Below are 16,866 nucleotides of genomic sequence, written 5' to 3'. Positions count from 1 at the left end.
TTCATTTTGTTACACTACTATTTTTACATCTATATGTAGTTTTTTTAATATTTGTATGTTTGTATATGACTACTAGAGTAGGTATTGTCGAGGGCAAGCCTAGGTTAGTTTTACACCTGGGAATACACATTGCGTGGAGCCGAGTATTGACGTTGAACGTTGACACTTGGTATTCTTTGTCAATAACGTATTTTATACAGACACAACAAATAACTTTCACTTTTATTACACAATGCATTGTCAATATTTTTACAAAAAGAAAACAACTCGTGGCGTACAAAGGTATATAGCAGCATTGGCAAGAAAGATATGCAGTCTTCCAAAACACTGTCTATGATGCCTGGTAACACAGAGACCTAATATAGAACTTCATCCATCTGATAGCTACATTGTGAAGGACCCCCAGAGTGGCATCTGTGACACGACAGACTGGGGACCGGCGATGCTGGTACTGATGATGTCCTGTCCAAGAGCCAGTGAGGACAGGAGACTGAAAGTAGAAATGATTCAAACCGTCAACTCCAGCAACAGCTTCCTTTGTCTACGGACTACGATTCCAGAGGGCGTAAAAGGTATAAATGGTAAATATGTGTATAAATGGTAAATATGTGTATAAATGGTAAATATGTGTATAAATGGTAAATATGTGTATAAATGGAAAATCTTGGCATTTCCTGCTCTTCCTGTCTCACTCGCCATTCCTGCAGTTTCATTTAATCAGTGCCAGTGAATATATAGGTGATAAGACGTATATCATGAGATAGCATCACATAGCTTGATAAACAGCTACAGGTTTAACCGATAAATACCGCCGACTTCCAGGAATTAACCAGACTTTGATGGCTAAACCTTCATCGGTTCACTTATGTTTGTGGCGATTAATGTAACAGATACAGACGTTAGTCTCTGGAGCTGTGCTGACGAGACAATGCAAAATGTCCTCAGTGATTACGTAACTCAATGTTCTGAAATTCCACAAAATCTCAAAATTGTTCAAATTGAAGGAACTGAAACACATTGGACACAATCGTTCTACATATAGCACCTGTAGGTCTGTTTGGGTCGGACAAGGTGTTACAGTATGCACATGGTCTGTTATGTCTGGATTACCAGTAGTAATAATTTATAAAATAACACATCCTTCAGTAGAAACACATCGAAATGCAATGTTCATGTTCCCGGACGTGAAGCAGACTGATACTGTTGCATCGTGACTTACCAGACACTCAGCACACAGTCAAATCCTGCTGCGTTTACTTCTGCATCTTCTCTGTATCGTCTCTCACTTCCTTCAGGAAAGGTATGAGATCTGAAAGAAGACATGGCAATTAAAACACAGACATTTCTATAGTGGAAGACGAAATTAACTGCGATATGGACTAGAATACTATGGACTATATAATTATTTACGATTAACTACAGGTTTTGGTTTTCTGAAAACAAAGACCAGGGCAGGATCTCGCCGTGTATGCATTACTTGACAGAAAATATCGCAGGTGAACCTAACAACTAGTTATGCGATATGGACTAGAATACTATGGACTACATAATTATTGACGAGTAATTACAGGTTTTTGGTTTTCTGGAAACAAACACCAGGGCAGGACCGTGCTGTGTATGCATTACTTGAAAGAAAATATCGCAGGTGAACTTAACAACTAGTTTAGTACATAAACATCCACAACGGAGCCATAAAGGCAAACCGTTTATATCCGGTATTTTCCTATTCCTGGTTTTAGATACAGATTTGTATACGTTAATGATGACACAACGTGTCATATATCAACTAACTATATGGGACATCCCAACACTTACGTAAAAGCAGAAAATGGTAGCCTTTCATGCAGAATACAGACAAATATATACCTGATTTACCGGTGTCCTTATACGCGAGGCTCTTGGGTGCGTCTGATTTGGAAGCTGTCACGATGTACCTACAGGCACAGACGACGTCTTACAGAAAATCATCTTACAATGAGGGGTTTGGGACAATAAAACGAATAGTGTATATCATTCACACATTCATTTCTCACCACAGCATCACAGTGTGTCAATACGATTAGTTTGAGAAGATTTTGTGGAGATTGCAAGGATGTCCAATAGATCTGAGGTACTTCTTGTCGTTGTTTAATTCAAGAAGGTGTAACTGAATGCTGTTGTGCCGTGAATTGGTACATTGATCTTGTTGATATTTCGTAACTCATGTGGAGTTGATACTTGTCATGTCATTGTACAAGCAAATACGGCTGATGAAAAATATTAGTAACACTGTGAAATGCACAACGCTTTGTAGACTTGCTTCTGTTGGAGAGCGATTTATATCCTGCCTCAAAATATGAACCCGATCTTAAAGCAAGTTTAGGAAGATCCATTCCTATTCGCGTTGTTTTAGTTTTCGTGACTGCTATCACCACAAATCCATTCCAATGACAGATTTATGGTCTGTCTAGAAAATCTTATTAAGGAAGAACCATTTTTTTCACAAGTTGAGAGACAAACTGAATATTTTCAACACGGGTTGTCACACATCTATTTCTGACATTCGGGTATTGTCTCTGATGACAATGGTAGAACCTAGTTTTCTTTTTCTAGTTTATAAAGGAATCATACTCATTACACTATATCTACATGTGATAAGACACCATAAATGACCTATAAACGACCTACGATATACCTACTTGGTTACGACCTGTATGTGATAGGAACGGTACTGGGTGAGTGCGGAGACACAACCGCTGTATGCTTTGCTCAGATTGGCATCTTTGGCCTCTGCCACTGAAACGGGAAGCATAAGGAAATGCAGAAATATGTAACATGCAAAACATTTACTTCAAGACACAAAAGCAAAATATCAAATCACATCTTACCAATTTGCGGTACCTTGCGCGGCATTTTCGTCAGATCAACGAGCAGTTGCTTGTGGGCGGGGATCATGTAGTTGCTGATTTCATCCATGAAGGCCTGTTTGTCTGGAACATACAGGACACACCATGAGACTCTGTGACAGAGGTGTTCACGATCAACTGACAGTAGGCACACATCAATTACATGCTGGGAACACAAATGTACACATACGTTCCCACACACTGATCATCAGATCGATCTCAATAACATGTACCTGGAGTATATGTCTTCTGATAAGTGTTATACAAAGATGGCTGTTCACAGACAAATAAGCCTAGAAATACCTGTCTTCAAAATGAAATATAGTGTATGATATTAACAGACAATCTGTTTTAGGAATGGTTTCTGATGAGTAAACCATAACTAAGTGTCATATGTTGATGGGTGTTGACACCCAACTTACCTGTGGAGTGTGTCACTCCCAAGAGGTTGTCAAGGAGCTGCATTGCACTACTCTGGGCTGCACTACCACCGATCATCTGTCAATAAATATCATGTCGGTTATTCAAGATGGACACTTCCGGTTGCCACTTGATCTTACCTCACGTGACCTCGAGTGCTGTCAGTGTTCAAGACAGTTATGTATTCAGTAGATGCTACGGACGGGAAGTACTCAGTCGTCTGAAATGTCACCACCATATTTATCAACAGATATTATGGTCATAAGCCGTATCCTCTCCAGTCTTACAGAACCGCCCGACCAGCCTGCACAGACTGCGTCAATCGGTTTACAGATTTTGCATTTGAATATACTAGCTTTTAGATAACATGTAAATAATAAGATAGATGTATAGACAAAGGGACAATAATCATTCACAGATCTTGAACATACATTCATATATTGCAGTTCCTACCTTGATATTGATTACACTTTTACTTACCGTCACTGGTGCATCTGATACACCCTCATAGACAAGTCCACCGCTGATGGGGCTGGCTGGTCCACCAAATCTATGAGAAACAGTTGGTCATAATCATTTATCTTTGTTCCATATCACTATTTGTGTTATTGCTGTGATCATTAAAGATTATGTAATAGATGTGTTAAAGTTAACCTACCCCCCAAGGAATGGGCGCAGAACGTTGTAGAAATGTTCAGGCGTTAAATTATCTGAAAATAATTATAATAAAAGTTAATAGTATTTGCGACAGTCAAAGCAGTATATACACAGACAGGCAGTTTATTCATCATTTTAGGCCAAAAGACCCACAGTGCAGTTACATTTGTTCAAAATTTACATAACTGTCACGTTTTACATCTCTAAACAAACACACTTTTCAGAAAACGAGCAACAGAGGTAATAAGAGTATACGTTAATATTGATCAGAACTAACTCAGTGTGATGTCTGTATCCGTTATCCCTCAAACACCAGGACAACTTTACAGATTGTTCCAGAGAGGCAAAGCCATGCAAACCTTCTCCAAGCGAACAGAAAATGAAATACCAGTCCCAACAACAGAGGAAGACCTCACAGGCGCAGCTTACGGCGTAGTCTTTCTGTATGGTGAGTCGCATATCGTTGGAACTTCTAGGTCAGACCCAACAGAAGCTAATGAACACCAAATCTCCTAGAAGAATTAATGCTCCAAGTGCGCCATCTCTGACCACAACATCATTTGAGACGAAACCAATGTAACCACCAGCAATCAGACCCATTACAAGATCAGAAAACTCCAAAAAGCCATTCACATCAAACGTCTCCAACCAGCCCTAAACAAGACCAAGTATTATTACGTCCTTACCATCAATATATCACTCAACGATCTAATTCCTCTTCACGATGCCCCTTGTTACCACTTCGTACCATAAACGTCCATCTCATATTGTATTTACATCGACCATGTCTTTCATGAAAACACCTATCAACATTATCAGCCTGTACCTAACAAAATTATACACATGTATATAAATCCTTTATCTACAGAACTTGACATGAATTTGCACGAACCTGCTTTTAGCGTGCACACCCAAACGATATAATTACAGTAATAAAGAAGTTGAAAATCCCTAGAGCTGTTCCCTTGTTCCTTCTTCACACCAACTTGTAAATATCACGGTGAATTGACCGAAAGACGTTATGCACGGGTTAACTTGTGTTTATTATTGGGTCTGCTGTGTAAGTGGGTCGGTTTGGTTTTTTCTAAGTAACAGTAAATGTTTCAGAAACCTGTTTCATGACACAACGTTATCTCTTCGCACAATACTATGACTAAAAGCGCATTTGAGCAAAGGTTTGAAAACGTTATTATCAATATTATTGTTGCAGTTAGTGGTGGTATTCTAATGATCTTCGCAACTGACTCACCGTTCATCTTTGCCAAGGCAGCCTGCATGTTTCCGATGGTGGTCGTCAGTTCCGTCAAGCCGGACGTCAGCTTGGCCTTGTCGTTTGCCTTAGCACCATCCAGTACATTCTGCACTGACTGGAACACACAAATATCTCAGGATGTTAATGTAAGTACCGTACAGAGGTACTTCTAGAATGCCAGTCAAACGGTTAATAAGTGATCCAGCTAACAACAAGTGATCAAGTTAACAACAAGTGATACAATTAACAACAAGTGATCCAGTTAACTACAAGTGATCCAGTTAACAAGGGATACAGTTAACAAAGAGATACAGTTAACAACAAGTGATGCAGTTATGCCACACGTTCCAGCCCTGTGTGGGAGAAATATCAGAAGTAAACATGGCATAATGTGGTGAGAAACCTAATGTCATAGTTCAGGGAAGCCACCAATCTTGGCGGGTGAGAACGTCTCACTCAAATGGACAATGGTCACCTTACCACCTTGTCTAATTTGAGCTAGACACAACAAGTATTTGCTTTAAGATTAAAGAATATATGAATACATGCCATCCATGGTTGCTTAAACTCACCTGGGCACCTTTACCAAGAGCAAGCTCCACGAGTCCGCACACCTTCAAGAACCACTCAGTGCCGGCACCGCCAGGAAGATTATACATGACTTGGATGTCCCTAGCAGAGACAGAGATACACGCTGTATATATACATTCTTGGTTAATATGTACAGTTAACGCTGGTTAGTTCGAGCATGTTTAATGAGGTAGATCCCACCTTCTGGACAGTTATTGCTGGGGAGGTTAACATGCATACAAGTTGACAGAATCCGTGCGCATAGTTTGTTCAACAGACATTTGACATCTAGGATGTTTTGAAATGGGTCCCATTCGGGATTCGAACCCTGCTCTCACATTTAGGCACCTAATCATCGGCACACTCAATCCAACTAGAGTCTGCGCCCTACTGAGATGGTGTCATCCCAAATACTGCAATGTTGCTTTTGACAACTTTCTAAAATTGCTTCTTAGTTTCGATGACATGAGACGTGCCATTAGCAGATTTCATAGGCCAAACTGTGTAACTATAATATGTAGAAATTACAAAGTGTCCACACATTCTGAAGTGTATACCTACATAAGGTAGGGATGATACTGCATTAAGTTAGTCCTGTGGAAACTGCAGACATGGGATGGCACAACCATATCGAGTTTGAATTTCAAACTCAATTCTTTCGTATTTCAGCACCGACACACACTGGTTTCGCTTGAACGGCAAACGTTTACATTATAGATTATCCAGTTCACTCACTTGAACCTAAAGTATAGTTCAAAGCTACGTTAGACTCAAATCGTCCAATTAATCGCGCGACGTTTAACTCACCCGTTCTTAACTTTGCAGTTTGTAAGACAAACATCGCCATAAGTCAGGACAGGTTTGAGACCCAGGTCGTTTGACACGTTCCACAACGGCTTGGCAACACATTCCGGCAGCCGCTGGATACACATCAAATGTGTCATAATAGTATCCCAGCACACTCAAATACAAAATATACAAGTCAGATGCGGGTAGACACCAAATATATACGCAATGTATCAATGTGTAGCCACACCAGATTCCAACAGACACTACATACACCAGCAATATATCGCTGAGGACATGCAACAGCTTCAGATAGACTCTAAATATGTAAGCAGTGTATCACCTTGGAGCCAGAACAGATTTAGGTAGACACATATATAACACTAATTTATCACTGTGGAGCCACAACAGATTTAAGAAGACACATATATAAAAACAATTTATCGGTGTGGAGCCACACCAGATACCGACACCAAACACACAAGCAATGTATCACCGTGGAGCTACAACAGATTTAGGTAGACACCAAATAATCAAGCAATTTATCACTGTAGAGGCATAACAGATTCAAGTACACACGAAATACACAAGCAATGTATCACCGTGGAGCTACAACAGATTTAGGTAGACACCAAATAATCAAGCAATTTATCACTGTAGAGGCATAACAGATTCAAGTACACACGAAATACACAAGCAATGTATCGCCGTGGAGCTACAACAGATTTAGGTAGACACCAAATAATCAAGCAATTTATCACTGTAGAGGCATAACAGATTCAAGTACACACGAAATACACAAGCATTTCAGTGGACTCATACATAGCCATATATTAACCAGAAATACTAACAGTATGGCGAAATCACATCATTTGATTTACATTTCATATGTAAGCATGCATATACATTTTCATATGTAAACAGTAGCACAATGTAATATTGTAGAGATCCTGGACATACAGTTAGCACGATGTGTTTAGACAGTCTTATACTTGAAACAACCTAGCAACAAACTATTTCAATAATGTATGACATCAATGTGATGGATTCTCATCCAATTCTCTGACCAGTGAAAGGTCTGATTAATCCATTTAACTCAGATATTGTATAAATCCAGCACCGGAACCATTTCCTCAAATGGAAGAATTTCTTCATTTCTCGATTCCGACCGAAAATGTCGAATGAATCACAATAAGATTATATCTATGTTCCAGGGGTACAGATGAAGGTATCCTGGCACACTGGTGTAATAATGGTTTTGCAGCCATGGTTATAAGGTCGTAACCCTTTATCTTCTGATTCAAAGCTTACAAGATGTGTGATCATTAAGTGCCGATTCGCACCTGAAGTCTAAGCTTTGTAATGCCTTGTGCAAAGATGAGGCACTGGCAATTACGAGAATCGTTCAGCTCTATGTTATTCTTTGTAAGATCATAAAATATATGAATATAAGAATGAAACTAAAAATCAGCGTTGACACCAGCTGTTCACGAAAAGTTCCTCGTTAATATTGTTATAAGTAAGCCATTAGCTATGGAGCTCTGAGATAATGTCGCCCAAACTATGAAAGTATTTGATATAAAGATGTTAAAATATATTTACAGATGTCTTACCTGAACTGCCCCACCTTCCCCCTCCTGCCACAGGTACCCGGATGTGATGAGCACCAGCTGCAGATGCGCCAAACGCTTTTGACGGTACCCGGCCAACTTGGAGGAATCCAAAAGGGGCATCTGTAACACGAGACTGACTGTAGAACAATTGCTCAATTTGGATTTCTGAAAATTGACTTCAACGTTTACTTAATCCTCAAAATCTGTGAAAACATGAAAAAGTTTGTCAGGTTAGATTGAGTGGTTAAACTGGGGCTAGACTTGATGATTAAAATACAAGTTAAAATATACTGGCTAATATATACAATTAGATACTCCTACATGGACACGTTCAATGATAGTGTTTAGAAATGGAAACTTACTGACAGCATTTAATATGCAAGATGTCAGACACTGATCACTACAAGCGGAGTCTTGATGTGAGCTCATCGTCACATTCAAAATTTGCCAGTTTCATGAAGCAAAATCTCGAAAGTTGGATTCTGTTTAAGACTGTTACGTTTAGTTATATGATCTGTTTCAAGTAATTTAAGGCAACGAAACACATTTCCATGATAAGAACACATAAAACGTCAGGGCCAGAGAACGACTAGACTTGATTATCGGCAGAAATATATCTCACGCATCACAAGGGTCATGTCGACCAGAAGACTTGACCACCGAAATCAGTGATTGTCAAGGAACCCGCTTAAAGGTAAATCTCTACTTACAAAGTCTACTGCGACTATATCACGGGGATCTGTTTTTGAATCCCAGTGGCAATTAGTGATGACACCAGGAGTTCGCCCACACTTACAATAATGTTACAAAACAACCCACCTCTTTCACGGCATCTCTGAACTTGTGACTGACTACAAGGTCTGGCAATGACTTCGCCAGGCGGTTCCAGGGCTCGAAATAATCAGGCAAAACATCCTGAAAACCAAATAATGTTTCTGTGCAATAAGCAGTGAAAATAGTTGATACCTAACTTCACATTTCCACCGTTTTCTGTGACAAAATCCCCTAACCACCAAAATTGAAAAAGCTTCGAATGATTTCTTAATAAAATGTAATTAATTATTGTATCTAAATATATGACACTTAACAGAGACTTAAAAGTTCTTATAATGTTCTTACCTGCAAAGGCTCCAGTAGAAATCCGATGTCCTTAGACACATGGTACTTGCTGAGCTGAATGTCTGCCATCCTCTCTGTTCCGTTGTCTGGTGCTAACTGATGTTCCTGAGAGTCGCCTCTTCATAAGAGACTCGGGTCACCTTGACTCAAGTTGTGGTGTGAAGGTTGAACATCACGCGGATCGGACCACCGTGGTGTTAGTTGTTATTTTCAACGATTCACAGCAGTTTTTAATAGAAGAAATCCTCTGCCTGGGGTTGGCCTTTACCAGGTTAATTGTACTTCTTAACAAACTGTTTGTTTGTCCTGAGTGAGTAAGATGGGTTTTAATGGCGTTGAGTGCTCTTCTCTGACAAGTCCGCTGTCTACTGTAGAAAGGGACGGTGGGGCGTAAGCCTCACTTTTCTTGAACACGTCATCAATAATTATATAATTCACACAGGTAGGGCAATGAAAATTGAACATTTTGAATATTTTTTACTATTTCCATCTTTCTATGTCCATCTTTCTATGTCCGGCACATTTAGATTTCCACCTTTTGATGTTGGTCAGCATGCATGTTTACCTGTGAGTGAGAGAACATGGATTAACGCCAAGTACATTACAAGTAATCCCAAGATGACAGACCTCGAAGATGGTACCTACTCTGGTGATATCCACGATGAGTATATAGTGAGTGTTATATCTTGTAAATATATAACAGCAGCTGCAGAGAATCAGTATATTATATTATAACGTGATTACTTATGCATGAAAGGAAAAGGTGTGATAGAATTACATTAAGAGAATAAACAAACATTTTAACAGACAAATGTATATGATTTCAGTCTCTTGAGTTCAGTGTAGTTTATACCAAATATCTTACGGTTGTTAATTGACACACATGAAAAATTACGTTCTTCCAATTATCTGGAGAAAAACGGACTTGATTTCAAGGTTGCCCTTTACATAGCCAAACACTGACTACATTACGACTGCATTAGACTTATCAGCTGATAGGGATATATATTGTCAACAGTCAACAGATTGTGGCTAGATGTTTGAAAGAGTACTCAGAGATGATTCTTTAATTATAAATTAGTTTTTGACATGCAATGAAGTATGCGATATAAACATAATAGTTCTTTTTACTTTGTTTTGCTACATTGTTTATTAAATGGTTGTAATACTAAAGCAAACAATATGAAAGTGTGGAATGGCTTCTGGTAACATATCTAATTGAAACTTTAAGTTCATGTAAAACTATTGTCGTTCTTCACGCCAACTGAGCTAACAAGCCACCCCACACCATAAGGCTATTGTATGAGTTATCCTTAAGAACCCCTTCGCTCTTTTATCATCATGCGACACGGATAATGCAGTATGTTGGAGGAAAATATTCATTCTTTATTCCATAGAAAACTAAAGAAATTATATATGAAGTTTCGTTGGAAGACCCTTCTGGTTATCATTGTCCAAAGGACCTGTATGCTATCTATCTCCGATACATATATGTGCAGGGAGAGGATTGACTCAGGTGAATGGTGCCACAGGAATATCCTGTGTATGTGTATGATATGTAGACTCTACCCAGATCTCAACATTTTAGTTTCAGACTGTGTCTCTCTACATGTCTCGACATTCAGTACATGCAGATCTTATAAGCATCTCCAAATATTTACAAAAAAAAAACAGAGCATCTAAACGTGCCATCCCTGTTACTACTCACTGACTATATTTTACACTCAGTCACTCACTTACTCAAGCAATTTTTCAATCACTTACCCACTCTCTCATTCATTAATCACTTACTTAATCATTCATGAACTCTTTCAACCACTTACTAAACCACTGAAACACTCATTAAGTCTTACTCGGCCTCTCACTAAAGTCCTGCGATGTCACTCGATGTCTAATCCACGCACTAAGTCTTACTCATTCATTTACTAAGACTCAACCACTCACTAGATCTCACTCAACCACTCACGAAGTCTTACTCATCTACTCACTAAATCCTTCTCACTGACTTTTTGCTCACTTATCCATTCGACCACGGACTCAAGCAGCCATTCAACCTCACACTTTACACCGACTCACTCATCCGCTCGCTAAAGCACTCGTGGACTCAACCGTTGAAGCATCAACTCATTCACACAAAGACTCACTCACAGACTCACCGGCTCAAACATATACCCTCTCGGCCAAACAGTTAACCCAGGCACTCATTCAGTGACACTCACTGTAGTGTAAGAGTGTCTCCACATACAGTAGAACCTCGGTAATCCGGACACTGCCGTACTTAGTGAAATAACTGGAGAAACAAACTTGCTGATTAAAAAGTCATGAAAAAGGATTAATCTCTCTTTGATGAAGAGCATTTATTTTTGTTGTGTCCGGAAGACAGGGTTTCCCAATTAGCTAAGTTTCACTGTAACAGTACCTATAACCAAATATGCATACGGTGTATTTACGCTCCGCGTGTATCAGTTTCACGAGACGTGAACTAAGGTCGGGGTGAGAGTGAGGAGGGGCGGGGAGGGGACGTGGAACAGTTGACGGCATGCACCTGCAGGAATCTGCACGTAGACGCGCACGTGAAATAATGTTCCTCTCTTCCTCGGTTTTAGATGTCTGGTGAAAGATCAGTGGCGCCTGTTTCCAATATTTGCACGACTGTCATGCGGACCCTGCGACCAGTACGGCTGGGAAATGCCGTCAGAGGCGGAGGAATTGCTGTCTAAAGTTTATGATATCCTACAATGCTGAAATAAAAATACAGTTATGTTTAGCTCAAAATAAAATGTCCGAGATGTGTCCTTGATAATAAAGAACAATAACACAGAAACAGAAGTAAGAATTCCAGAGAAGTAAATGGCTTTAAGCGTAACCGGTTGTGAAAAGAAACATTGTACGTTTTTTTATGGATAAATATACGGATTTACATCCTACACTCTCTATCACTGATGATACCGACACAAAGTGACATTTACTCGAGGATTTTGGTTCTCCAGCTAAGAGATTTCTGTATATTTTTTCTAAATTTATCATCGAAGAACTTGATTATTGTATTTCAGTGAAATTAAATCATTTCCTTGAATCATGACTATCGCAAACGCAACTATGAACAAAACCGACAGAAATTCATGGTTCAGTTCAGAGCTATCAAGAATGCAGCATCGAAAAATACCGACTAGTGGAAATATTGATAAAGAAAATAATAAATTAATATATACTATTCTATTTCAAATATACATTTATAAAACAATGATCATAGAACTTGTCCAGTTATGAACTGTAATCCAAAGCTGTACACTGCCCTATAACACGTGAAGCTATGTCCCGGCACTTTGTTATCCATTGCTACATGCGCCAAGCCCGTTCTCTCAGTACCAACCACGCGGCTTTAAAACACTATCAAACAATGATGAGTTTACAAAATTATGTTGTCGAAAAAGTGAGAACAAAGTGACCACTGGCGGTACACGATACAAACACATGAAAACACAAGACAAGTATTCATCTAAACAAACCTATTGTACAAACCAAAATAAGGAATTAGTTTGGATAAGGTTCTTTTTCAGGATGTTTCGGATTTGAAACTTGGATCGTCTTGAATAGTGTCACCTTAATTAAACAGATCATTAGCATGGGCTGTGTGACGTTCTATACTGTAATATTGGCAGGAAGAGCATGATATTAAATGCTTCTCATGCTTAAGTTGTTGTCCACCCACTGCTAAAAAACATACTAGTATAATCCTTTTCCATAACATATGTGTGAATTTGATGAATGAATAAACATCCTTCAACATGACTGATTTTCATGTGTGTCCATATACATTTTGACGATGTAAATGGCTTCCAAAGATGTAGCTTCCACATTGTCCTGGACAAATGATGACGATGGGGTAACCTAGATGTTAAAGTGTTCGTTCGTTACGCCGACGTCCCAGGCTCCCTACATGGTGACAGTGGGTGAAGCCCATTTCTGGGGTCCCGGCTGTGAAATTTCTGGAATATTACTAAAACGGCGTGAAAACAAATTCACTCACTCACTCAATCCCTCCTGGACAATTGATGGCGTTATAATGGGCAACTGAATGAGCCCATGGGCGATTTGGTTTCACTGTCGGAAGAAAATATTTTGCTTGAAAATATGAATAACTCACGATTCCCTAAATATTATAGCATTCTATCGTATTCTATGGCGTGGATACACGGTTATGATCATCTGACTGTTTAGTCCTCGACGTTTCACAGATCGGTCTGAATTTGAAACATTGCTGAGAGTGGCGTTAAACAAACCATACTCATAAATAAAGATATCTTTAACCAAAACTGTAAAAAAAACCTTGGTTGCAAAACCTATTCTGTGGCATATCACACTACTGATTTGAAACAAGTGCAATAATAACCTTCCTCGATATTATCATCCAAATGTCCTTTTCGTGCTGAACCAGTTCCAGCAGTTATAAACCCTTCCTAACCTGTTACTATCACTTCTGGTTTTCTGAATGTTAATCACCAAGCCAGGATCCATCAACAGATATCACCCTCGGTATATTATACCCCTCAACAGAAGTTATATTCACATGCGTTGCTGCCCCTGTTTATATGCAGTCTAATATTAGTTAAACCACATATGCTTGCCAACCGCACAAGAATGCATATATTTTGGTTAAAATGCAAAATCAAAATGAAATATGTCCACATGTGTTTCTTGAGCCGATATGGCAGTGTTATTTGTGTAGCATTATGCTGTCCTGACGGGAATGTATGCGCTTTGTTGAAGGATAGAGGCGTCAGAGGAATGGCAGGACGTTTAAAGCCACTGCAGATGTCCATCGCTTGAATCACGATATGCTTTCTACTTTCATCATCTAGTACATGTAGGCAGGTCCGCTGTTGTTGCATCATATGTTGGCTGATCTATGCCGTTCCTCACGTAGACGTCAGGTTCGCTGCCCAGCAGACAACGTGTGTTTCCCGGCTGTTGTTTAATCTTTGTTGTTAAGACATGCTGTGAAATGTTGCCACTGCAAATTTGTCACTGTGAGAGAAGGAATGGGGCACACCCTGTTTGTGTACCTGTAGATATTAGTACGTGAAGCAAAGTTTTTAGCCTGATGATGCAAGTGTAGCCCATATAGCTCACTTGGACAATATGGGTCAAGGTTGTGAGATGGTAAATGAGACACCCAGAGAGTGTCGCTGTGTATTTGAATGGGCGAAGAATTGTTTCTGTTTACAAATGTGCAGTTGACACAATATCAGTTCTGCAAATGGCCTGTATGCTGGGTCCAATGGTTTTGTTTTGATTTGTTTGTCGCTTATGGCCGCACTCAGCAATATTACAGCTATATGGCGGCAGTCTGTAAATACTCAAGTCTGGACCAGACAATCCACTGATTTGCAGCATGAACATCAATCTACGCCCTTGGGATTTGGTGATATAGACTTTAGCCAGGCCTTGGACACTTTTTGGAGAGATGGTTTATTATCTAAAATGGTTAAAGGTAATATAGGCAGCAGATGTTTTAGGATGACTAACAATATGTATCAACAAATTAAATCATGTGTAAAGCAAGATAATTCTTTTTCACCACTCTTCCATTCACTGTAATACTGGAGATAGACAGGGTGACAACATATCTCCTTTCTTATTTGCACTTTACCTTTAATGACATTGGAACCTTTCTATGTGAACACAATATGAAGGGACTCGGTACTGTAAATTACCCTACTGAGGAACAGCTTGACGTGTATGTAAAATTATTACCATTATTGTATTCAGACGACACAATCTTGTTATCTGAAAGTGCTGTAAAATTACAATTAAGCTTAGACAATTTCTCAACATGTTGCATATTGTTAAAGTTAAAGATATAGAACCAAGATTGTAATCTTTTCCAAAGACTATGTAAAGAACAAATACAGGTTTAAGCTTTGTCATGAGGACACTGACGTTGTCCGAGAATATAGATATTTGGGACTTCTACGTAATGGCAATGGTAAGTTTACTAAATTAATTAAGATACTTGAAGAACAAGCAACAAGAGCAATGTTTTCTGTTTTCAAAACCATTAGGGAGCTTGCAGTCCCAACTGACTGTCAGCTGAAACTTCTCGATCAATGCATTTTACCAGTTTTATGTTATGGGTCGGAAGTCAAGGGGCATGAAAATGCAACTTGTTTTTAGAAAGAACGCATTTACAATTTTGTAAATATATACTTAAGGTAAGACAATCTATTCAAAATGTTATGGTCTGTGGGGAGTTCGCAAGACACCCAATAAAAGTAATGATTAAAACAAGAATCGTAAGCTACTGGTGCAAAGTCATTACATCATCGCATAAGTTACATCATTTAGCGTATAGTGTAATGGCTAATGTGTCGATCTTTTAAATGTTGTGAAACGTATATTTCAAAATGTTGGGTTATTTTATCTAATGGCAGTCTCAAAGTTTTCCTTCCGTTTCCTGGCTGAAAAATGCTGTTAAATACTCACTTGTAGATCGGTATGCGCAATCATGGAATGCTGACCTTCAAAATTCATCAAACGGAAAATATTACTCCCTATATACGATTACTCTCAACTGAGAACCAAATTTAATCAGCCTCCCATTGAAACAAAACTGCGAACATGCAATCACAGATTACCGATTGAAACCGACAGACGGTGTAATATAAAAAACAGAAAATAGACTATGTACAATCTGTAACCACAATGTTATATGTGACGAATTTCATATCATCTTATCATGCACAACTCTAGATAATGTAAGAAGATGTATTCTCCCTAGATATTTTTGCAATAGTCCCAATATTGATAAATATATTTTCCTTATGAAATCTGTCTATTATCCTTTGGTAACAAATTGTCTTGTTTAACGAAAATTGTATTACCCCTGATTTAGCTACACATCTGTATTACATTCATATGCATAGGAGCCATAATGGCACATTGTACCTATCAAAATATATGTATATTCTCTATATCGCTTTGTATGATTTATGGGAATAAAAATCCTGATTCCTGATTCTTGATTTCTGAGTCAGCGACCCTGACCACCCGATCCAGTTAGTCGCAGCCTTAGTCGGTTTCTTCCATTATATTTTGTACTGGCGATTGGGTACATTTCTTTCACAGTGCAGTTTCGAATCCAAAATGTACCGGAATTTATACTTAAGTGAGAACACGTTTACTCAATGATGTAACATGCTACCAAATATACCTGCCATCAAAGTATTATTAGGACTTTTTAGACCAGTGTGCCAATCGGCATGTTCCAAATGTGATTAGTTTGTCATGTGTTAGTACTTAATGCTAAATGATAAGTTCACAATGCGTAAGCGGTAGGCTGAGATAGTGAGGCGACTTTTAACCTTCTAGTGCATCACACACCGCATGGGTTGTATGATCCCCAGGGTGCCGAGAACAGGGAGCACGTGCACAATGATCCATTGATCTGGGTAATACTAACGTAACGCTATGGGCATTAGCTTGATGAATGGAATAATGGCGCATTGTGACTGCACTTATTATCTTACAGAAAGGAGGAATAGTGGCAAACGGTGTAGAGCGT

General features: G+C 39.0%; 1 protein-coding gene across 1 annotated transcript; it reads right to left on the bottom strand.

Annotated features, from left to right (window-relative positions):
- Positions 1-1,253: 1,253 nt before the first annotated feature.
- Positions 1,254-9,371, bottom strand: LOC137294771 (myoglobin). Its single transcript, XM_067825880.1, has 13 exons — positions 9,303-9,371; positions 9,003-9,098; positions 8,184-8,303; positions 6,592-6,704; positions 5,787-5,886; positions 5,212-5,329; positions 3,964-4,015; positions 3,786-3,855; positions 3,308-3,383; positions 2,868-2,969; positions 2,679-2,775; positions 1,867-1,934; positions 1,254-1,309 (listed from the first exon to the last, which is right to left on the bottom strand). The coding sequence occupies exons 1-13, from the start codon at positions 9,369-9,371 to the stop codon at positions 1,254-1,256; spliced, it is 1,137 nt and encodes a 378-aa protein (XP_067681981.1).
- Between the last annotated feature and the right edge of the window lie 7,495 nt (positions 9,372-16,866).

Source organism: Haliotis asinina, chromosome 8 (genome assembly GCF_037392515.1).
Source record: "Haliotis asinina isolate JCU_RB_2024 chromosome 8, JCU_Hal_asi_v2, whole genome shotgun sequence".
Classification (NCBI taxonomy): Eukaryota; Metazoa; Mollusca; class Gastropoda; order Lepetellida; family Haliotidae; genus Haliotis; species Haliotis asinina.
The sequence above is the reverse complement of the archived record's forward strand: the minus strand, read 5'-3'. Positions and strand labels throughout refer to the sequence as shown.